Raw genomic sequence first — 25,041 nt, 5'->3', positions numbered from 1 at the left:
CCTAGCTCTAGGTTATCAAAGGTCCTAGCTCTGGGGTATCTAACATTCTAGCTTTAGGGTATCTCACATCCTAGCTCTAGAGTATCTAATATCCTAGTAACATCCTCTTCTGACTTCCCTGGGCACAAGGCACACATATGGTGCACATATACATGCAAGCAAAATGCTCAAATAAGTAAAATTAAGTGAATCTTAAAACACATGTGGGTGCACTCAATCCCTATGGTCAAACATGCTAAATCCCATTGTAATATCAGAGCTGGAAAGAGATGGTACAGGTTGGGGACAGCTGCTGAGGTTCATTTAATGGCAAGTGAGTGATTTATTAAAGAAATGCTGGCGTTACTTGACAAGAAAGTAGAGATGGGTTAGAAAATGGCAGGGACTACAGTCAGAGAAACAATTTATTCTTAGTATTTACCACGTTATCAGGGATTGGAGCAGATAGTGTAGGACGTTAAGTCTTTCTGCATTTAAGAGGATTCTAGCTATCCCTCTTTGCAGATGAGGAAATTGACAAAAAGGGCTGTTTAAGTGATTTATTTGTGCATGTTTCCCAGGAAATGATGGGCAATCAGAATTGGAGTTAAAATGTCTGGATGGAAAGGACAAAAGCAGTATGAGAGAAAAATGAACTTAATACAGGAGAAAATATTTAATCTTTTTGTGTTTCCTATTTGTTAAAAACTGGTGTACGTGCATATCATTTATAACAACCAGCTTCTTTAATGATATTATAATTTAATAGAAAAATTTCTGAATCTATAAGAATTGATTCTTTGCTTATAAGTATGAAAGCATGGATTTAATGACTCACTAATATTTCAGAGGGTAAATTTAAAAGCACAACTTCTTTAGGGAGACGAGAGACTAATTTTTTTTTTAACACAAAACATTCTGGAGATGAATACTTGATATAAAATAGATATTTATTAGGATTTATGTGTATAGTTAATATACTCATTCAAAAGTTACAGTAATGACTGTTTTAGGCCCGTAGCTCTAAAAGTTTTAACTGGAGTCCTAGAAATTTAGCCAGCAGTTTAACTTCTCTCTAATGCAGATTTTAGCACTGAAATTTAATCAGATAAAGCAACTGGGCAACCTGATACATTGCCATAAACACTGTCTCTTGTGTTTATAACTCATTTTTCATTTTAGCAGCTCTTCTTGTCAACTATTTGAGAAGGCTCAAGGTGCTTTCATATATTTTATTTTACTTTGTTTTTGTTTTTATTTTTTACAGTGCTAAGAATTGAGCTCAGGACTCCACATGTACTAGCAAGTGCTTTTCTTATGACCTGTATCCTCAGCTGTCTGTCTCTTCTTATACATAGATACTCCAAAATGTTTAGATATATTCCAGCCTACGCTATTTAAGTATTCTCCATTTCTGATTTTATGCTATTGGGAATAACTGGTTGCGTTAAAAAAAAAAAGCTAAAGTGCAATGTTTGGTTTTGCTACTTGTTATCTTCAGAGCTTAATATATTACTTCTGTAGGCTCAGGGTCTTAATTTGTGGAGTGGAGGGACAGTATCTAAATGATAAAAGTTTTGCAAACCATCTGTTTTAGGGCTCCTTAGAGATTTAGTGCTAAGTGTGTAGTTGATGTTGCCATTAATTTCCAACAGTAAAAAGCCGTCTGAGCCAGGCAGGGCATGATGATGCGGTTTTGTAATGCCAGTCCTCAGGAGGCTGAAGCAGGAAGGTGGAACCTGAGGGTAGGCTAAACTATATAGGGAGACCCTGTCCCCCAAAACCAAACCAAAACAGAAAATTTGGTCTCAAGGTGTGATGGCTACAGACTTGACTTGGAAGGATATAGTTCTTTCAGAAATGGATCTTAGTAGTCCAGTTGTTCATGAAAAATTGTTAGATAGCACACAGTAGTTTCAAAACAGTGGGGTGATGTGTAATTAGAGAATGTCAAATAAGTTGTTCATGTGAATGTCTTTCCTTCTACCTTTCTTGGTGACTTTACTTCCTTGGTTATTTTTAGCCTCTTAAGGAGGTTTTAAGATTTGTTTAATATCTTGTCCCAGATATGACTCCTTTTTGTTTATTAGAGCTCCCAAATACCTCATAGTTACAGCTTAGAATTTTTAATACTGAGCTAGTATTGCAGGATTAATATTGTTTACAATTTAATTGTAGTTTATGAAATTGTTTGTTGCTTCAGACCACCTTAGGACAGATCATATTTGTGTCCTGAAGAGTCATTTTGTAAATGAAAGCACTGGTAATCAGGCATTCCTTACTTTCTAAGAAAAGAAATTCTTAAAATAGGTATGCCTTGAGCTAATCCTTATATAAAAATAGTGTTGAAATTCTTCCTGGGTGCTGATAATTATTTATTATGGTTAAGATATGGGGATATATGAAAATAAGTGTGTGCACAAATGTATAATGAAGTAGTTTTACATACTGATAAGCATATATTTGTAGCCTGATAAAAACACGTCAGTTTGAAGGTAAAATTTTACTGTTTCGCCGGGCAGTGGTGGCGCATGCCTTTGATCCCAGCACTTGGGAGGCAGAGGCAGGCGGATCTCTGTGAGTTCGAGACCAGCCTGGTCTACAGAGCTAGTTCCAGGACAGGCTCCAAAGCCACAGAGAAACCCTGTCTTGAAAAACCAAAGGAAAAAAAAAATTACTGTTTCAACTTAAAGAGTAGAAATTATATACTTATCTGTTAAATTGACTTATATATTATCATTTTTAAGTTTTTATGCACTATTTGAGAATAACAGATAAACAAAGGGAATACACAGCTAACTGAAATGAAGGTCATCTAAGTTTGAGGGTCTTAGAATTTTCGTCACACATGCTTAGCTGGGTATTGAACAGCAGTGTTTTTAGAAATATGTCTCAAGGTCTGAAGTCTGAAGATAAAGGAACTTTAGGTCATGTTTCTTAGGTGCTATTGGACAAGTCACTAACTCCAGTGTCACTGAGTTTTCTTATCTCCAAGGTGATTACAGTAAAGACTGCACTGTGACAAACTATTGATATATTTAATTAACAAAGTAATTAAAGGTCAAACTATTGAAGGATTTATTCTTTTATCACAAGAATAACATAGGGAAACTACTTTAAAAAATAGAAAGTTTGTAGATATGTGTATACTTCTAAAGTGATTTGTCATTAAGTGTCCAGCTCTGTTTTTGCCTTCAAATGTGTCCTCACTTTGAATATGCCAGTGGCTGCCTGCTTTAGTTGAGCAGAGGCCCACAGACGCTTTCTGGTTTTTAATGTAGTATTGCAACATGAACGTTTTAGAGAGAACGTGCTGTCTATTTAACCTAAAATTTTAAACTATTTGCTTTGTTTTTAGCTGTGACTTCTTTTGGACAACCCATGATATTTATTATTGTGCCAACCTTCTCCAAATAGAAGATGGGTGGACTGTTTTCTCGATGGAGGGTAAGAAAACATATTTTCTGTATTGCAAGTTTTCAAGGCTGACGTAAAAATGTTCTGTAAAGGTTTTTGTAAAGGTCTCCTTTGGGGTTTACTTTTCAGTGAGTTTGATACTATATATTTAATCTCATTTAACTCCATTTAGAGTTACTTCTTTGGACATTATTTTGGTAGTTCTGTTTATTTTATGGGTATCTAATGTCTCTAGAAATTCATTTTTATTTGTGTATTTTATGCAAGTAGTTTTCTTCTTATATTACCCAAATCCCAAGTTTATTCTAAAAGTAGTTGAATTTGTTTTATGCTGTAGTTAGGGCTTTTATAGACTGCATAATCTGCTTGCTTATTTATCTGTCTATTTATTTAATTAATTATTTTGGAGACAGAGTTTCACTGTGCAGCCTTGAACTCACAGAAATTTGCCTCGCCTCTGCTTTCCTAGTGCTGGGGCTTAAGGAATTTTTTTTTTTTTAGCATGCTGTATAAATTCACTAATGTCACACTAAATATGCTTTTAAGAGTTATAGGTTGAACAAAATTAAAAATGAAGATTTTGTTAAGCCTTTAGAGGAAGTATCTCAAAGTTAAAGATATAAATCACATTGTTAAATACTCTTCTAATGTGAGAAGAGATTATATAGTCTAGGACAAATTAATTTTCTTCTTTCTTATAATAGGGACTAGTGATATATGATTTAGCTTTTGACTTGTTAGATTAATCCATGTTTTAGATTTGTGCTAAATTGACTCCCCCTTTTTTAAAAATTCACAGGTAAAATTGCATGTATTTATTATATGCAACATGATATTTTAAAGTGTGTACATTATGTTATTTAGATCTAGCTAATTAGCATATGCATTAGCTCATAATTAACATTCCCTTTGTTAGCATTTTTCAAGAATATGGTATATCAGGACTAGAGAGATGGTTAAGGGGTTAAGAACACCTGTTGCTCTTGCAAAGCCCGAGTTCAGTTTGTAGTACCCTAAAGAGGTTATTCACAGCTGCCTGGAACTCCAGTTTTAGGGGTGTGGCACCTCTAACTTCCCATGTCCCCTGTACTCATGTTGAGTACACACAAACATAAATGTGTATGTGCATACTTAAAACACAAATAAACCATAAGCTATAGTCCCCATGCTGTGTGGATCTGTAGAATGTATTCTATATGGTGTTTTGTGTCCTTTGACCCCTGTAGCTCTCTATCTCCAATTTCCCTAGACTGGTAGCTTTTCATTTTCTACTCCTATGGGATCAGCCTTTTTCCATCCCAGTGATGTGTGAAATGACTTTCTTTAAAAATCTGACAGACCGAGAATTTTATTATTCCTTTGTTTTTATTTGGTTGGATTATATGAAGTTACCAGTATTCTTCTTTGACATAAAAAAAAAAAATGGCAGTTTTGTGTGGTTCAGCCTTACATAAACAACTCTAGTAGGGACTTTAGCACTGACATTTGTTACTGTCTTGATAAATATTTTCTCAATTGTCATTTAAATCATTCTGGCTTATATAAAAATGTATTTGGCAAATAATCTCTGCTATTATAAACTATTCTTAGATACTCTTTAAAAATCTAATCTTTATGAAGCTGTGCACTTGGGGCTGAAGCCATGGCTCAGAGGTTAAGGTACTGGTCGCGTACAATTTCCCTCACTCACAACTATTTATAACTTCAGTCCAGGAGGTCCAGTGCCCTCTTCTGACCTCTGTGGGCGCGAGGATGCATGTGGTATACAGACATACATGCAGGCACACACCTATACACATTTAAAATAAACAAACAACTCTCCCCAGACTGTGTACTTTAGGAATCAAACCTGCAAAGCCTTGTGCTTCAGTGCATCAGACAGTGTGGTACTTAGCAGAGCCCAAGGTGAATGAGCTTTTAGCATTATTGAATTAAAGTATCTTTAGCCTGTGAATATTTTGGTATATTAATTCCTTTGGATGAAAATTTATTTCTTTATATAAAAGTCTGTTCTGTTGAGGTCAAGAATGGTAAATGTAGAACTATCGCAGTTGAAAGTTTTTGGGAAAGTGTTACTTTAAGAATCCTAGCTGTACAGTGGAGGCAGAGTCCTTATAATCTAGGCACTTGGGAGGCAGAGGCAAGTGGGTCTTTGTAAGTTCAAGACTCACCTGGTCTACAGATCTATTTCCAGGAAAGGTAGGCCTGTACAAAGAAACCTTGTCTTGAAAAAGCAAACCCTCCCCCCAACTATATAGTTTGGTAATTTTAATTTTTCTATTGTAGTTATAACAGGTAGAACTATAGCTTGATAACATTGAGAAACCTAGTTGTGAATTAAAATGTTCTAATGACTGTAAAGCCAAGTGTTTCTAAGTTTGCAGTAACAAGTTTAATGCCATGCCTTATTTCTGTTTCTAAAACAGGCAAAACCTTCAACAGTCGAAGTTCTAGAAAATATAGATAAGGTATGTTCATTGACTCTAGTATTTTATCTTAATATTTTAATAATTTTACGTTAGAGAAGAGATATGGGAACTTAAAGATAATATAGCGGAATCCTGAGAACTTTAGTGTTACATGATCTCAAAAAAAAAAAAAAATCTGGTCTCTCAGTAACTTAAGAAGCCTGTATCAAGTAGAATCCGATCGAATGCAATTAGAGCTAACGTGGTGTAAATGAATGTAACAGATAACATAATAAAGGTTGCTGGCTACTGTGTAGTTTTTATCAGTCAGCAAAAATTCTGTAGCTTTGACATTTTTCTCTTATTTAAAAAGTATTTTAGCCGGGCGGTGGTGGCGCATGCCTTTAATCCCAGCACTCGGGAGGCAGAGGCAGGCGGATCTCTGTGAGTTCGAGGCCAGCCTGGTCTACAAAAGCTGGGCTCCAAAGCTACAGAGAAACCCTGTCTCGAAAAACCAAAAAAAAAAAAAAAAAAGTATTTTTTTTCCTAGGAATATTGGAAGTAGTGAATAGACTGGAATGATGGAGTTTCAGCCATTGTTTTGATTTTGTTGTTTATTTGGAGACAATCTTGCTAATATTATTCTGCCTGTCTGGCCTAGAACTCTCTGTTTAGACCAGGCTGGCCTCAAACTTGGAGAAATCTGCCTCCCTCTACCCCAGTATTAAAGGTGTATACTACCATCCTGGCCCTACATTGTTACAGTTTATATTCTTTTTTTTTTTCTTGCCAGATTTCTAAAGACCATGTGTGGAGAGCTATTTTTTTTTTTTGACTCAATAAGTATTTGCTGGTATCAGTTTCATTTCTCCAGTCTTTGCTAATTTAATAGATTAAAAATAACATTTAATATTTTAGTTTAAAAATAATTTGTTGAGAAAAACTTTTTAGTTTTTAAGTTCATTTTTAGTTTTCCTTCCCTTATGTTTGCTTTGAAATAGTAGAACATTGGATTTCATTGACTCTTAGGACTCTTGTATGATCTTTCTGTCATGTTAGTTCTCTCATTTTAATTTTTAAATGCTTTATGAGATTTAAGAATACGGAATATTTCTCTTTTAACAGGAAATTGAAGCATTGGAAGAATTTAGAGAAAAAAATCAGAGATTGCAAAAATTATGGGTTGGAAGATTAATTATCTATTCTTCAGTTCTTTATCTGTTTACATGCTTAATCGTTTACCTGTGGTATCTTCCTGACGAATTTACAGCAAGACTTGCCATGACACTTCCGTTCTTCGCTTTTCCTTTTATGTAAGTAAAGTTTCTTTTTGTTGATCCTTTCTTTTTCTGACCAGATAATTTTAATATATTCATTCTCTTTTTATTATAAGATATTGTCTCAGATTGAATAAGTTTGGACCATTTTTATAGTTTGATAACTATTTTTTTAAATTGTATAATTTCTAGTCTATAACCTAAAGGGTTGTTCTTAATAAAAACCCAGAGTCAGATATTAGGGGGTGAAAGCCTAGAGGTCAGAGTAGCAGGGGAGCCAGGCACTAGAGAGACGGTTTACCTCTACCAATGCTCAGACTGAAGGGGCGGTCCTGTGTATCCTCAGACTGCATTTACAGACTGCATCTGTCTGAGCTCCTGTCTCCTCCTGCCTTATATGCCTCTCACTGCCCAGCTATATCCCTTCCTGTCTCCACCTCCCTAGTGCTGCGATTAAAGATGTGGGCCACCGCCGCCTGGCTTCTACTGGCTTACTTAGTTCTGCACGCAGATCTTCAGGCAAGCTTTACTTGTTAAAACACAAATAAAATATCACTATATCTTAGGGATAGCACCATTGTTGCTAGTAATATTTTATAGTTTTCTGTTAAGCAGCTTAGAACAATAGCCATTATATCAGAGCTCTGAAGTTCAGAAACTCAGGCAGTTTAACTGGGTCTTTGCTTAGACCCAGGCCTGAGTGAGTCTCCAGGGGTTAGACAGAAGTGTATTTGGAGTCTCTGAGGGAGAACTGCAGACTTAGGTTGTTGGTCGACTCTGATTTACCTGGGTAATCCCTGATAGTCTCCCACTTAAAATCAGTAACTGTGATTGTATCTGCACAGTTATTGTGATTGTGTCTGCACAACACTTGGAAGGATATCTGTGGCGCTGTCTACTACAGACTCCTGTAAACTGGGGTTTGAATTTTATACTTGCAGAGTGGTTGTGTGTGCCGTGCTGTGACATGGCAGCAAGAGGAGCTGCAGCCATGGCCGCAGGAGTGTGTGGTTTTGAGCAGAATGAGGTGAATGCTATTGCTACCCTGGGCATTTACCTTTCTATTATGTCCAGGAGAACTGGAATTGAGTTCATGTGGAACCTTGCAGTTAATCTTCTGGACATTGGCTGTGGGGCCTCGTCACGTCCTCGGCCAGAGCTTTGTCTCTGAGCTAAGCTGCCAGCCTCACTCTTAGCTTATTTGTTTCCCTTCCTTTTAGAAATCTTTTGGAGCTTTTTAAATTTCAAGTAGATGAACTTATAATACTGAACTCTTATACTGTTTCCTTTTTATTTTTCATAAAAAAAGGAGACAATAAGATTAAAAGTGTGAGATACTTACTTGATTTAAATATTTTCACAAAACTAGGAAAACTACTCTTACTTGACATTCAGTTCCATAGAGCAGTTGATTTTCTGATTATAAAAGGTAATTTATAGATCCCCGATAGAGAACTCCGCTAATTTCAACTGCTGCCCCAAATTGTGCTTTGCTGGATCTGTTACAAGTCATAAGAATCAATTTAAAAACAATCACTTTATTAAAATAATTATAGTAATTATTTTTGATGATCCTGGGATGGAACCCAGTGCATGAGTTACTTTCCACTGAGCTATATTCTTAGCCTGAATCATTTTTAAAAGTAGAAAAACTTCATTAAGTGTTTAAGTGTTGACTTGACATAGCCTAGAGTCATCGGAGAAGGGAGTCTCACTTGAAGGGTTGTCTAGATCAGATTGGCCTGAAGACAGCTGCTAAGCATGAGCCTGGGCATAAGCCAGGAAACAGTTTTCCTCCACGGTTTCTACCTTCGCGTTCTTGTTTGAGTTCCTTAGTGATGGACTGTGACATTTGAGTATAAACCAAACAAAGCGTTCCTGTCTTCAGTGGGTTTTGTTAGTGGGTTTTAGCAGCCACAGAAAGGCAGCTAGAACAGTTATATTTGTTCCTTCAGTGTGTGTGTGTGTGTGTGTGTGTGGCTTTAGGTCAAATAACATTCTTATTGGGTGGCAGTTCTCTTCTACCATGTGGATCCTGGGGATTGGATTCGGGCTATCCTACTCTGCTTCAAGAGCTTTGCCTACCGAGTCATCTTGCCTACCCATGAAGCATTGGTTGCTGTGCTCTCTGATTGCTGTGTGTCACTGTAGTTAGTGCTCTCTGGTTTGATAAGTTGCAGAACCACCTCACTTCATCCCACTCATTGTTACCCCGTTCTCTACTGTTGTGGCTTCTGTTTCAATGAGCTCTTCACTTTGGGAAGCACAGGCCAAGTTACCTAACAAAGAATAGATTGTCTTTCCAGGCAGTGACAGTCAGCATGAAACAATACAGGTGTGTGTAGTAATATGAGCGGCGGGGCTGCATTCCCAGCACCCTGGCCGCCTGGCTAGCTTATGCCCCGAAATAACAACACACAAACTGTATTCTTTTAAACACTGCTTGGCCCATTATATCTAGCCTCTTCTTGGCTAACTCTCGCACCTGGACTAGCCCACTTCTAATAATCTGTGTAGCCCACGAGGTGGCTTACCAGGGAGATTCTAGCCTACGTCCATCCTGGATCAGAGCTTCATCGCTAGCGTCTGCCTCAGAGAGCAGAGCTATCGCGTCTGCCCGGGAGAGGGGAGCATGGCGTCTCTGAGCTCACTTCCTCTTCCTCCCAGCATTCTGTTCTGTTTACTCCTCCCACCTATGTTTTAACCTATGAGGCCAAGCAGTTTCTTCATTACTTAACCAATGACCTTCCTCCATCAGGTGTGGAAGTGGATGCTGAGGTAAATAAAGACTTATCACCTGGGTTATTTTATTGGTAGTAGGAACTATTACTTAAGTTCGGTTGGCCTTTTTTCCTTAGCAGTTCTGACGGCTGGACTAGGATTTACTTCAAGTATTGGAAACAGAAGGAGCAATAAAATGTATTGCTTTATTCTTCACATTTTTATTGATTAGACCACTTAGAAATTTGTCTGATATGTTCGAAATGTGACCATTATCTCTATTACGTATTTGGCCCTGCCTCAACTATAGAGGTCAAGGGCCAAGACAGAGCCTTTGCAGTCCAGTCACAGCTGTTGCAGAATTGCCCTTGGTAGTAGGGTATCAGTGCTCCGTCTTCACCTTGTTTATAAGACGGATGAACTTTAGGTTCCATTATTGTTTCCTAGAACATAGACTTAAGTAGATATAATTTTTTTCAATTCTTTTAAACTTAAACGTTGCTTTTTTAGTGCTGAGGATCAAATCCAAGGCCTTATACATACTAAACAAATACTCTACTACTGGGGTATATTCCCTGCATAAGATTGAACCCCCTTCGCTTCCCATGCCCAGTGCTAAGGCTCAAATCCCCAGGGCTTCACACGTTCTAGGCAGGTATTCTACCCTCTAACCCACTAAGCTATACTCAGAATGTAGCGTTTGTTTCATAGGCATCGTTAGGCTTTGCCACAGGGAGGGAAGGTTTGGGTATATGTAGACATTTTTATTTCTGCAGATGTACATTATTTTTGGAATTGATTGATCTGTTTTCTTCAAGAAATAAAGAAATAATATCTCGGCACATAGTCTAGTCTAGGGTGGCCTCCAACTGGTAATCCTCCTGAATGCTGTCAAGATAGTTATGTTCTACATGCCTGTCTGAGTTGGCTATATAGACACACAGACATACACAGACAGACATGCACATGCATACGTAAGTAGTTTTATTTTTTTTAAGGAGTGCTAGGGATGTATGTATTAGGCAATCATTCTATCTGAGCTACATCCTCAAACCCTTTTTAGCTTTTATTTTCAGACAGGGTCTTGCTCAAATGATCAGGCTGACCTTGAAGTTGCTCTGTAGCTTGGACAAGGCCTGGAATTTAGATTTTCTTATTTTAGTTTCTTGAGTGGCTGCATTAAAAGCGTGCACAGCCAGGCCTGCTTGGTGTGTGTGTGTGTGTATGTGTGTGTCTCCAACCCAAGGCCTCAGTGTATGCTAGGTAAACAGTCTATCTATGACTGAACTGCATCGAGTATAGCACAAATTCTAATTGGCATTAATAATAAAAACCCAGAGTCAGATATTTGGGGGTGAAAGCTGGAGGACCAGAGAAGCAAAACAGTCAGCCACTAAAGAGTTCTCACCTCTACCAGTGCTTCGATGGAAGGGCAGTCTTGTCTCTACAAATCCTCAGACTGCATCGGACTGCATCTGAGCTCCTGTCTCCTCCTGTTTTATATTCCTCTCTCTGCCCAGTCATATCGCTTCTGTCTCCTCCTCCCGAGTACTGGGATTAAAGGTGTGAGCCACCATCACCTGAATCTGTTTCTCTTTGAGACTGGATCAATCTAGTGTAGCCCAGGGTGGCATTGAACTAAGAGAGATGTCTGCCTCTTGCCTCCCGAGCGCTGCTGGGATTAAAGGTGTGTGCCACCACCATCTGGCCTCTATGGCTAACTAGTGACTTAGCTCAGCACTCTGATCACAAACAAAATATCACTACAGTCTAGCTCTAATTGATTCATTTTAAAGTGAACAACTTTTAGATGTTTTTGTGTGTATGTGGTCATTAAGCCCAGTACCCCAAGCTTGCTAGACAACCACTTTTTCACTTAGTCATACCTCAGCTACTTACCTTTTAATGTCATAAGCACTCTTTCAGACATGTTCCGTTTCTTTTCTTTCCTTCCCTCTCTCCATCCTTCATTTCCTTTCTTTCTTAATAAAAATTTCTAGACATTTTATTCCCTCTAATTTTAGAAATTAATTACTTTAAAAATTTGATCTCCCTAGAGGAATAAACCATTGTCTTCCTCCATGGTGGATTTGTTTTTTAATTAAATCAAATCTTTTTTTGTTGTTGTTGTTTTCTCTGGGACCCTGAGGGAAGAAATTTAAGCAAGGGAACCGAGAAAGGTGGTCATCTCCACCCCCCCCGTCTCTTTCTTTCCCCACTTCAGTTAGAAGCTGTTAAGAATAGTTTTAACAAAATGGTTACTTTGATCCTACTTACTTTTCTATTGCAGTGACAAAATAATATGACCAAAGTAACGTTTAAAAGAAAGAGTTTAATTTGGGGCTCATGGTTCCCAAGGTTACTCTATGACCATCATGGCAGGGAGCATGGTGGCAGCTGTCAGGCAGGGATGGTGCTAGAGCAGCAGCTGAGAGCTCACATGTTGAGAAAACAGCCATGAGGCAGAGGGGCACACTGGAAATGCCTGGGCGTTTGAAACCTCAGCACTCACCCCCACTGACATCTCCAACAAGATCAAATCTACTAATCCCTTCCAAACAGTTCCACCAACTAGGACCAGGCATTCAAATATGAGCTATGGGGACCATTCTTATTCAAACCATCACACACAGTTTTCATGCTTCCTACTGCTGGGTATTTCCTGAGTTAGTTAGAAGACTGGCAAACATGGCAGCCTTTTGAAGTAAATTCAGTCATTTGGCCAGCCTACTGCTTCCTCCCTTCCTTCCTTTTCTCCACACAGATATACCCTGTGGAGGTCAGAGAACAACGTGAAGGAGCTGATTCTCTCCCTCCACTTACTCCTTAGGCTTGATGGCAAACACCTTTCCCATCTCAAGGATCCCCGTGACAGAAGTTTTAAATTTTTTTGATGAGATGCTGTTTGTCAGTTTTATTTTTATGAATATTGTTTTTCTATCACGTTTAAGAACTTTTTCCTTAATTATATGCCCCAGAGATTTCCTCAGAGATGTTTTTGTTTTCTAAGCCTTTTAAAGGAAATATGTTATACTGGTTTGTAATGTATTTTTAATTGATTTTTGTGTAGGGATGAGATGTTGGTTGAAGTCTCCCCAACCCCAGATGCTGCCTAGTGGGTGAATTTTTAGAAAGGAGCCATACCTTTAAAAACTATTTTCATAGATCTTTTAGAAGTGCAATATGTACATATGTAAGGAAACATTATAATGAAACCCATTATTTTATACAACTAATTTGTGGTAGTAAAATTAAAAAGATAAGTAACTTTGTCTAGTTAAGTCTTTGTTTTTGTGGTATTAACATAAGCATTTTCTACTTTTTTGGGCCCTAGTATGTCTCTGTTCATGATTTTCAGTCTGAGAAAACAGTTTGAAAGTTAGTTCATGTTAAGGATTAGATTTTATTTTATGATCCAGTATGTCAGTCTCTTTGAATTTCTGGTTTAAGATTTAGTACATTTTGGTGATAAGAAAGAAGTTAATTTTAGTTTTTAAATATAATGTATTTTTTTAGTTTTATAAAAAAGGCTTTCTATATATTATATTTACTTTATTTTTAGCCAATTATTTGTGGGAGATTTGTTTGGGTTGAATGGAATGTCTCCAACTGTGTTCTTGACTAACTGGAGACCTTCTAGTAAATACTTTGGATTGATATGCCTGCATCTTAGAGTTGATCTATTTGTTATTTTTTCAGGAATTTGCATGATAATTACAGGCTGGATTAGCTCACATTCCCACCAACAGTGTACATAAGGGTTCCCTCTTGTCTGTTTGCTTGCTAGAGCTTGATGTGGTAGATGATCTTTTTGATGCTTTTTTGAATTGTAAATATTTTTATATTTCTGTATTCACTAGGGAAACTAGCCTATAATTTTCTTCTTTTGTTGTTTTATCTTGTTTTCTGGTTTTGGTATCAAGATAATACTGGCTTCATAAAAAGTTTGGTAGTGTTATCCCCCTTTCTATTTTATGGAGTAGTTTAAGCTCAGTGTTCGTTCTTAAAACAGGAGATTTCACTAGTAATCCATCTGGGCCTGTTTCATTTGAAAGATCCATTTATTTATTATTATTTGTTTAATTTCATTGCTTTTTATAATTCATTTAATTTTTAATCTTTTCATTTGTGTATGTATGTTTGGGGGGGTGTTCACACATGTCATGGCACACTGAAGGAAGACAGTACTGTGGGGCTGATTATGTGCCTTCATGTTGTCAGGTGTTCACAGCACTTTACCCTCAGAGCCATCTGGCTGGCCTACTGTTTTTCTATATTTATATTGACTTGAAGAGATGACCTTGACAAGGTTGTGATAGGATTAGTTTTGAGTTTCTCTTAATTCTTTTAATATTTTTGGATATGATAGTAGTTCAAAGCCTAAAGAGTTATTGCCATAAAACCCTTTTTAGAGGCAAGGTTTCTCTGTATGACCTTGGTTGTCCTGGAACTCTCTGTAGACCAGTCTGGCTTCCAACTCACAGAGATCCACCTGCCTCTGCCTCCCGATTGCTGGGATTAAAGACATGTGCCACCACTGCTTAGCTACTATGAAATCTTAAAAGGAGTTATTTAGCTAATTTTTTTTTTTTTTTTGAGACAGGGTTTCTCTGTGGCTTTGGCAAGTATTTATTTGAAAGTAAGCCTCCCCTCCATTTCCTTCTCCAGATAGCCTATTCTATTACATAAAGAAGAACTCTCCAATGGATTATGTAATAATGCTCATGTTTGGAAAAGCAAAACATTCTTGCCTGTTCACACAAGAGAACATATATGCCTGTTCCGACAAGGGCACATGTAAGAAAAGTCTTTGGAATCGATACTTATATTTAGAGAAAGCATCCTGAGGTCGGAGAGATGACTCAGTGGTTAAGACTTGTGCTGCTCTTGCAGAGACTTGAGTTCAGTTCCTAGCATCTGTGTTAGCAGGTTTACAACTGTAACTTCAGCTCTAGGTATCTTGCACCTTCTTCTGGCCTCTATGGACGTCACCATACATGTGCACATACAAATGCACATAAGTAAAAATAAAATAAATATTAATAAAAGGAAGCATTCTGTAATATTGTTCTTCATGCCTTGGGGGATTCATAGACCCCTTAGAAACTGACAAAAGCAATGGTTTCTCTAGAGAAGTAAACTCATACAAAGGCAGTTTTATAATTCAAGGGAACCCTTATGGAGTTTAGGTAAAGAACTCCTCTGTTGAAAGCTCAGGCAATCTGCTGGATTCCTTCATAGAATATACTACTTTTTGACTTTTAATATGTAGAGAGAAATACCTAACCCTAATTAAAGTCTATGGATTCTGATTTTGTTTTGAATTTTGCTTCCTCTCTAGCATCTGGACCATAAGAACTGTGCTTATTTTCTTCTTTTCCAAGAGAACAGAGAGAAATAGTAAGTTTAAGTTCCAAATATTTTTTTATAAATATATATTAAACAAACTCATTGTGTGATATTTTATAAGCTAGTTATGAAATAGTTTATGAGACCATAGTATGTATGAGATTATATTGTGTGTCAGAATTCTTTGCTATACAATAAAATGAAGTTTATGAATGTAATAAATTTCTATTTTTCATATATATCAGTTCTTATTTAGAATTTTTTTCACAAAACATTTTTTTAAATAAAAGCAAATTGTATTTGTTAAATTAATCTTTGTGGGAAACATTGGTACAAAGTAAAATATAACACACATATTCTTGTTCTTTTTACTTATTTTATTATTTTATGTGTATGGGTATTTTACCTGCATGTTTGTCTATACTGTGTGAGCCACTTGGTACCTGTGGCGTCAAGGAGAGGCCATTGGATCTCCTAGTTAAAGATGGTTATGAGTGTCTATGTGTGCTAGGAATTGAACCTGGGTCCTTTGGAAGAGTAACCAGTGCTTTTAACTACAGAGCCATTTCTCTGGCCTTCTAACTTTTCTTTTAACTGTATTACTCTCCTTAACCTCATAGCCCTTTAGCTTCGTTTTAACTGAAATATAAAAATAAAGAATCAGTTTCTGTGTATGTTTTATATATGTGCAAGTTGTAAAGATTTTCAAGTCTTAAGAAATATCTTAATCAGGTATACATTTATTTATTGAAAATGTTTTCATACAGTATATTCTGATCATTGTTTTCCCTCCCTCAATCCTCCCAGATTCTCCCCACTTCTATACCTAGCTAACTCCACACCCGTTTCTCTCTCTCTTTTGAAAACAAATAGGCAATTAAAGAAAAAGCCAGAATAAGAAAAGCAAAAACAAAAATATCACAAGAAACACACATATATACACTCAGATACATGCAAAAACAAAACTCATAAAAACACAAAATCAAACATCATAATCTATAAGACCAGTAAAACAAACAAACAAAAAAGTCCAAAAAGCAAATATGAGACAAAAGGCCTATAAAAATACCTTTGAATTAATTTTGTGTTGGTCATGTATTACTGGGCATGGGGCCTGCCCTAAAGTGTGGTTAACATGCCCAATAAGACTCCATTGGAGAAAACTAATTTTTCCTTTGCAAGAGGATGCCATTTGGAGAAAGCTTTTTAGTTAGGGTTGGGAACTCGTATCCATTTCTGTTTTTCAGCACTTGAACCGTGTTGACACGACTCTGTGTAAGCCCTGTATTTGCTGCCCCAAGTCTCTGTGAGTTGATATGCGCACCTGTCCTGTTGTGTCTAAAGACACTGTTGCCTTGGTGTCACCCATCCCCTCTGGCTGTACAGTCCCCTCACTGCCTCTTTCATAGCTCTCTGAGCCCTGGGGGAAGGAGTTTGAAGAATCCCACTTAGGACTGAAATGTTCCAAAGTCCCTCACTCTCTAAACATTGTCTAGTTGTGAGTCTCTGTTAGTTCCCATGTACTACAAATGAAAGGTTCTCTGGTGATGGTTGAGTGAGGCATGATCTGTGGGTATGACAGAATGCCATTACAGGTTCTCTTATTGCTATGTTCCTTGAGCACAGCGGTTCTCAACTTTCCTAATGCTGGGACCCCTTAATGCCATTCCTCATGTTGTGGTGAACGCTAACCATAAAATTAGTTCCATTGCCACTTTATAACTGTAATTTTGCTTCTGTTATGAATCATAATGTAAATATCTGATTGCAGGATATCTGATATGTGATCCCTGTAAAAGGGTCATTTGACCTGTACAGGAGTTATGACCCATAGGTTGAAAACCACTGTGTTGACAGAACAGTAGTACTTGGTTTTCTCCTAGGTCTTAGGATTTTGGCCACCTGAGCAGTGTCTGGCATGAGTTCCACCTTGTGGGGTGGGCCTAGAATCTAAGTAGAGAGCAACTGGTTACTCCCACAGCTTTTGTGCCATTGTCGTAGTAGAGCGCCATGCAGATAAGTCACAGCGTGGACTACAGGGCTTGTAGCTGGGCTGGTGTTGGTCTTTTTCCTCTGCAGTATCGAGTATCTTTCAGTACATGAGCCCCAGTCTTCACTAACAGCAAAGGCCCTGGCTAAGCACCAGCTTGACCTCTCTGTGTTCAATGAGAAGTATACATTCTTCTAAAAGTAAACTTTCCATATCGTTTGCTTCTTTTTCTTTTCTTTGTTTTTTTTCCCCACTGTACAAAGTTTAGTATATTGAATTAACGAGTATCTGTCATTCTACTGAAACAGTTATCAACTCATGGTCTATCTTAATTTTGTTTTTGCCTTCATCTTCACTATTTACATTATTTTGAAGTATATCTTAAAATAGAGTAATAATAATATAATGCATTAATCATAGTTAGAAATATTAATAAAATATTAATATAAAATATAAAAATTCTGGTAATTTAAGAACTTCTACTTGCTTTAAGAATATTTTGTTTGATTCAGTATGTAAATAAGGTTGTATAAGTAGATAGCCTTTAGAATATCCTCCTTGCATACGACCTCACTTCTGTCTGCTTCGGTATATGTGGCCGAGTCCAAATAACCACTTATCTTGAGATACCTTTGATTTTTTTTTTTTCTCACACTTTTCCTTATCCTATTTTTTGGTATCCCTATCCTCTTTGAATATAACTACATGCTTAATCTCTGACAAACAGTATCTAAAATACACTTAATATTTTCACTTAAAAAGTTTTATTATATATGTGTGTGTGTGTGTGTGTGTGTGTGTGTGTGTGTGTGCGCGCGCGCGCGCGCCTGCATGCATTCATATGCCCCATGTATGTAGTAGTCTCTGTGGAGACTAGAAGAGGGCATTTGATCATTGGAACTGGACTTCTAGGTGGTTGTGAGTTGCCCGATATGGGTGTTTGGAACTAAACTCTAGTTCTGTGCAAGACAGTTCTAGGGAATCTGACACCCTCACACAGAGATCCATGCAGGCAAAACAGCAATGCACATAAAATAAAAATAAATTGTTCAAAAAATTTTGTCTATATAAAGTCCATTAATATTTTTCCTGAATCTTGAAATGTATAATACAGCCAGAATATAAAATATATGGGTAAACATTAAGATAATTTTTATCTCTGCATATGTGATAAATTTAGAGGAATCCTGGACATTTTCTTGTGTTTACTTCATATATATTATTTATGATGATTGAGTTTCATATCTAAGCATCTTAATATTTGATTTAGCTTTTATTTAAATCTTCTTTTCTAGACGAAGCTTTGGATGATTTAAAATCCCAGAAGAAAAAGATAGTAAGTTAAATTTTATCTAAAGTTAATTTATATAAATAAGTTAAGAACTGAATAATTAATGTTTATATATTATACCTTAGTGACTCTTCAAGGAACACTTTTGACAGTATTTTGATGTTGAAATTATGATTTTTTGTAGTTAATGATAATATACAGGAAAAAGGTTAGATGTGGTGTTTTTAGATTCTGAGAACTATACTAGTTGGGAAAGTAAGCAAATAATTCATATTGAAGAACTAAATGAGGCAGAGGGTATAAAGGTGAGTGCCCAGAGTGTGTTTTAGAGCCCCAGTAGAGGAAATGTATACTTGTGTTCATTCTTAGGTTTCTTTAGTACAGAGTACAGAGAGAGAGAGAGAGAGAGAGAGAGACAGAGAGAGACAGAGAGAGACAGAGAGAGACAGAGAGAGACACACACAGAGACACAGAGACAGAGACAGAAGAGAGAGAGAAAGAGACAGAGATAGAGAGAAAAAAAGGAATATTAGTTATAAGAGAAACTCAACATGAAAAGACTGAAATGAGAGACTATGATATTTTTTCTAGTATCTTTTGCTTTACGCGTGCAATGGTGAGCACACGGATACCCATTGAGAGCCTAGTTGGTGAATGCTTTGTGTGTTTTGGGAAGAGTACTAGAGTAAGACAAAGGGCTGAGGGGCTCAGAGGTCGGCACATGAAAGTCTGTATAAGTGAGTTGATCTTGGGGTTTGCCTTTGTGGTTTTGCACGTTTTCTTAGAATTAAAGTGGAAATGGTGGTGATTGCTCATAGTATGATGTTATATAGAAAACTCATGAGATGGAATTTACTCAAGTGTAGTCTGTTTAGTGTACTTGTGTCTGGAGTATGATAAGTTGATTCATTTTCTGTTGCTGTGATAAAGAACTGAGGTGTTCAACTTAAACTGATGACAATTCATTTTGGCTCCTGACTTTAAAGGTTTTAGTCCTTGATCACTTGCTTGCCTGCGGTAGCACAGTATCTCACGATGGGTGCATGTTGTATGAAAAGAATTTTAGTAACAATTACAAAATGTAATGGGGAGTGGGTTTGTATCAATTAGTACTTTAGAATTATCTTATTAAGGAAAATAAATGAAACAGACACACACATGAATATTAAGACTTACTAGGAATTGCAGTTGTTGAAATAGCATTGATTTGAGTTCTCTGTTAAAGATGACAGTTTTGTCTAACCTTTAAAAAAATCTAAAACATTTTTATCTTTTAAAAACTTTCACTGCATATAGTCATTATATTTATTATGTTACATAAGGACATATTGACACAAGGATGTATTGTATTGAGCAGGTTCCCTTCTCGTGTCTCCCTGGTCTCCCCACTTCCATTAGTCCGTTCCCCGTAGACACTTTCACTTATGTCATATGTTTACACATGTTTTTGTATGTGTATAAAACCTAGGAATCACATACAGGAGAAAACATACAATACCTGCTTCTCTGAGACTGGCTTAATTTTCTTAATACGCCAGTCTTTGTAAACATAGCAGTAGGCTGCACCTGTAGCTATGCTGATAGAATCAGTAGCTTCTTGCCACCCTGACATTCACGTTTTTATTATTCACAGTGGAATAAAACTGTAAATTATCTGTAGGTCACAATGCAACACTTTAAGTGCTCACTCACCATTTCGTCTTAGTGACTTCTGTTGTGCTAGTATAGAGCATTTCTGTTGTTACTGAGAGTTCTGTTTCACAAGAGGTCTAAAAAGCATCAGCATCAGAGATTAAATTCTTTAATATTCCATAATGACATTGATTTGGGGATGTATTCTGTGATACCCTTTCTCTACCTCATTCTTAATTTTCTCTAGTCCAAAATGAATTTTATATCATAAAATTAAAGTAACTATTTATTATATATTATTTATCATTATTAATTTATTATAATTGTGGAATAATTAGTAAAATATTTTAGTTTTACTAAATTGAGATTCATTAATCTTCTCAGAACTTAGCTTCTTAAATGTTGAACATTTAATGGGGAATCTATTAACTTCTATTGTGTGGGTTATTTCTTTTAAAGCTATGCTTTAGCTAAGTAAATGTCATTTGAGTTGCTTTCTAAAAAAGTGTCCCTGGAATGAACACGACCTATAATGAATATAAGTGGTTATTGGTCACTGGGAAGGAGAAGGTCCTGTTCCAATTTTTCCCTAGTTTTTTTTTTTTTTTTTTCGTGCTGACTATCTTAGACTAGATCTTAACTCTAAGTATTGCTGAAGTGATATTTTACTAGTGATTACTTTTAAAATCAAACCCCTGTATTAGGCTTTAAAGTGACTTGAGAGCATAGTAAGTAAAGTGCTGGAACAAGAAGCATTTTAATTACAGGCCCTAGTGTGAGCGTAAAACCCAATACAAATTTTACTTAAATCCTGTTGGATTTTTTTTTATTTTTTATTTTTTTTCTAAAGTCGTTTGAATCTAAGTAAAAAAAAAAAATAAAGGGGGTGGGGTGGGGAGGACGTTAGCTTTTTGAGTCACTTGAGCAAAGCCATGGCTGTTCTCCAGTTAGTGAGTTTTCACTGCGCTCGCAGCAAGCTAATTGCTTCTGCTAATAAATAATCTAAAATCGATGCTGACAGCAGTTAATTGGCACAGAGATTTTATTTTGTAAAGCTCTTGGCTAACGACCTTCTTAAATTAATAGCATTAAGTGCTATGAGGAAATAAATCTGAGGAATTACCTGTCACTTGCTTGTCATGTCTAATAACTTCCGATAATGATGGCTGATAGATTTCTGCACATTCCATTATTGAAGTCGGTGCATGTAATTATTCTCCTCATTATATGTAAACAATTAGCCAGATTTGGTATTTCCTTGCAGTAAAGCTGCTAAAATACAAGCAATGTGTTAGAGGTTAGAAACTATTTTAAAAGCTTGGATTTTAATTATTTGATCATAGGAAATCTTTCTATTTAGATACATTTGCTGAATGTAAGTACAAACAGGAGAGGGGTGATCTTATTTTTTTTTTGATTACAAGATTTTAATATCTTTTGAATACGATTTATAAAAACAAATAATGATTCAAAATATAACAATTTATGGGAATTTTTGTTTGTAGCTTGAAGAAGTCATGGAAAAAGAAACTTATAAGACAGCTAAGTTAATTCTCGAAAGGTTTGATCCAGAATCAAAGAAAGCAAAGGTAAAACTGTGACTCTGTGTTTTTTCATTACAACTTCTCCATTGTATTCGGGACTTCGTAATTTAAACATGATTGTAATTGACAGGAGTTTGAGCCGCCATCTGCTGGAGCAGCTGTAACTGCAAAACCAGGACAAGGTAAATAACTTTGTAGAAACTGCTGCTGCTGTTGGAAAGATCCATATTTACCCAAGTGAGTTCACAAGTGTGTGTTGGTGGTGTGTAAAAAGTTAAATGCTTTTATGTTCATTTATACTTGGTAATCTGACATATGACATAGAATAGATAACAATATTTTTGCTTTTATTTTGTGAGAATACATTGATAAGTTAGAATATTGAATATTTACTGAGATTAAAATAAATAATTGGTTTTAATTTTGAAATTTAATTAATTTTACTTATATTATAATGAGCTTTTCCCTTGCAAATAATAGTCTTAGGAATATCTGTTATTAATATCTTTTCATTTTTATGAGTTCCTTCTGGAGAATGAAGATTTTTGTGACAGTTAAAAAACATTAAAATAACACATTTACTTAATTAAAAAAGTAAATAATTTAAAAATGAGAAAAATGAGGATTTAATATATATGAATTTTTTATATAGTTCATATAGAAATATATAGAAAGAAATTTCATATAACAACAGATTTTTGGAGTTGTATTGCCTATCATCACCTTTACATTTAGTATTATAAAATTTCAAGTCATTTTATATTTATTGCGAATTATTTAAATTTAGTTTATTATTATTGTATATAGGATGTGTGTTGTTGGGGGGGGTCTTGTATGCCAGGGCTCATGTGTAGCGGTCAAAGGGTTGACAACTCTGTGCAGGTGACTCAATCCTTCCACCCTTTTGTAGGTTAAAGGGATTGAGCATAGGTTCTCAGGCCTATGTGGTAAGCATTTACCTAGTGAGTCTCCTTGTCAGCCCCAGAAGTCATTTCATATGGTTATATGAAATATCTCCTAAAGTGGAATGTGAATATTTTGAGTGTGCATTAGTTTTTAATCTTTATTTTTTTCAGTAGAATCTGGTAAGTTTTCAAGATTTTGTGGCATTGAAGAAAAAAATACATAGAAAACTAACTCTGGTCCATGCAGAATTGAAGCCTGGTTTTAAAGTTACGATACTATTTATAGCTTTGAGAGGGAATGTTTTTTTATAAATATCCACAAGGACTATGAAGATTAAATGAGTTATATTTTAGGTTTCCTAACTGGTATGGCTGTGTGGGAAGAATTTATAACCAGTCTTTATAACTAGGATTTTGAATTAGAGAAATATTAGCTTGTTCTTTTCTTTATTTTTTTTACTGTTTTTTTTGGTAAAAGTAAAAGTTCACATACGATTAAAATAAATTAGATATATATGTTTCTAAAGAAATTCCCATATTCATAATCAGTGTTAAGTTTTTCTATAGTTTATACATTTGTTAAGAAATCATAGAAAAAAGTTTTATTCTGCGTGAAACACTTTGTGTACATACTTTTAAGAAGTACTGCTGAAGTCTGAATCCATAGGAGCTGAGAGTAAAATTGTTGTGTCCAGAGATACAGAGGTGACGGGGGCAGTAGGGAGATAGCGGTCAAAGAATCCAGAGCTGTAGTTAAGTAGATGAATATGCCACACAGACAACTAATGCACACTATGGTGACTGTAGTTAGCAATGCTGTATTGTTTGCTTGAAATTTGCAATGACAGTGGATTTTATGTGTTCTCCATATACAGAAAAACTGGCATGATGGGAATGTCTAATTAGCTTGACTGTAGGAATCATTTAATAATGAAGAAATTCTTTGAATAAGTATTAACACTAGTAAATATGTTTTTCAGTGTGGTATTTTGCAAAAAACTATGGCTGTTGCTTTTCTAAATACTAAAATATTTCAAGCAAGTTATTTTAAAAATTTAAATGTTTTTTTAGAAAATTTTGAGACACAAATACAATTTTTCTTCTGACACCATATCATAATTATAGAAAACTACTGCTGATTTATTTGCTTTGGATACTTGCACTGCTTTTGGATAGTCTTAGAGAGGATTAATTTTTAGCTGTATTGTGATCAGTCATTTAAAAAATGCATTTAAGGAGCAGGCAAGATGTCTCAGTGGGTAAGGCTTTTGCTGCCAAGCATGATTATGGCCTCAGTCTACCCCGGGACCCACAGTTAGAAGAACTGACTCCTTGAAGGTGTCCTCTGACCTCCACATATGCCTCGTGGCACACCGGCACACAGTGTTCTCCCTCTAATTAATAAAGACTTTTAATTAAAAATGTATCGAATACTTATAGGCAGGTGCCTTGTAGAATAAAGAGATGAGGGTATCATTTTTTATTTTTATTTTTATTTTTTTTTTTTTTGGTTTTTCGAGACAGGGTTTCTCTGTGGTTTTGGAGCCTGTCCTGGAACTAGCTCTGTAGACCAGGCTGGTCTCGAACTCACAGAGATCCGCCTGCCTCTGCCTCCCGAGTGCTGGGATTAAAGGCGTGTGCCACCACCGCCCGGCTGAGGGTATCATTTTTTAGCCTTAAAAATTTATATTGCGTGTGTGTATATTCTCTTGTGTGTATAGTTATACACACATGTGTATGCAAATGTATGTGCAGGCCAGGGGACACCCTCGTGCTGGCACTTCAGGTGCTGTTTATCTTTTTTTTTTATTATTTTTTTTTATTTTTGAGGCAGGGTCTCTCACTTTCCTTTAGCTCCCCAAGTAGCCTAGGTTGTCTGGCTAGCAACCTAGAGACCGCCTGTCTCTGCTTCCCCAGCACTGGGATTACAAAGGAGGTTCTTGTCCGGTCTTTCATTTTGTGGTTTCTGGGGACTGAGCTCAGGTCCTGCAACTTGTACTACATACATTTTACGATTGAGCTGTTTTCCCAGTCCCAGCTCTCTCAAAAACTTAAAACTTTAACTAAAATACACTTCTTGGGAGGGGTATATTATTCCAGGATATCTTGACTCTGTTTTTTTTCCTAATTTAAAGAGTTCTAAATTGTGTTATAATTTTTATTCTACCTTTTCAGAATTGCATTTTAGTTACATTGAATCTTATTCAGCATCTTTTAGTTTCATATCTTCTTTGCTTATTGCAGACAGGGTTAGACTCTGTGGCCTAGACTAATCTGGAACTTGTGGCAATCCTTCTGCCTCAGACTCCTGAGTGCTGGGATTGCAGATGTGTGCCACCTTTCTTAACCTGCTGTTGTTCTTATAGGTGATGGTTACATAGGTGTTGGTTTTATGTTTGTGTTAGTTCTGAGTTCCTGTTGGTTTGAAATCTTTAGTTTCTGCTGCACTTGCATGCTCGCTTTCCCTTTTCCCTTCCCTCCCTCCTCTTTTCCCTTCCTCTCTCATTCCTTCTTGCCTTCGCTTACTT

At 36.3% G+C, this 25,041-nt stretch overlaps 1 protein-coding gene across 2 annotated transcripts in view; it reads left to right on the top strand.

Moving 5' to 3' along the window:
- Positions 1–25,041, top strand: part of Lnpk (lunapark, ER junction formation factor) — a 52,050-nt gene that overhangs the window by 2,852 nt on the left and 24,157 nt on the right. For both annotated transcript variants that reach the window (XM_005346588.2, XM_026778647.1), the window contains exons 2-8: positions 3,338–3,426; positions 5,823–5,864; positions 6,930–7,117; positions 15,144–15,202; positions 18,437–18,477; positions 21,570–21,653; positions 21,739–21,790. In XM_005346588.2, the coding sequence (XP_005346645.1) occupies positions 3,400–3,426; positions 5,823–5,864; positions 6,930–7,117; positions 15,144–15,202; positions 18,437–18,477; positions 21,570–21,653; positions 21,739–21,790 (493 nt within the window). In that variant the 5' untranslated portion in view covers positions 3,338–3,399. The remainder of the gene's footprint in view (positions 1–3,337; positions 3,427–5,822; positions 5,865–6,929; positions 7,118–15,143; positions 15,203–18,436; positions 18,478–21,569; positions 21,654–21,738; positions 21,791–25,041) is intronic.

This window comes from Microtus ochrogaster, chromosome 4 (genome assembly GCF_000317375.1).
Source record: "Microtus ochrogaster isolate Prairie Vole_2 chromosome 4, MicOch1.0, whole genome shotgun sequence".
NCBI classification, from domain to species: Eukaryota; Metazoa; Chordata; class Mammalia; order Rodentia; family Cricetidae; genus Microtus; species Microtus ochrogaster.
Note: the sequence above shows the minus strand (reverse complement) of the source record. Positions and strands in the feature narration are given on the sequence as shown.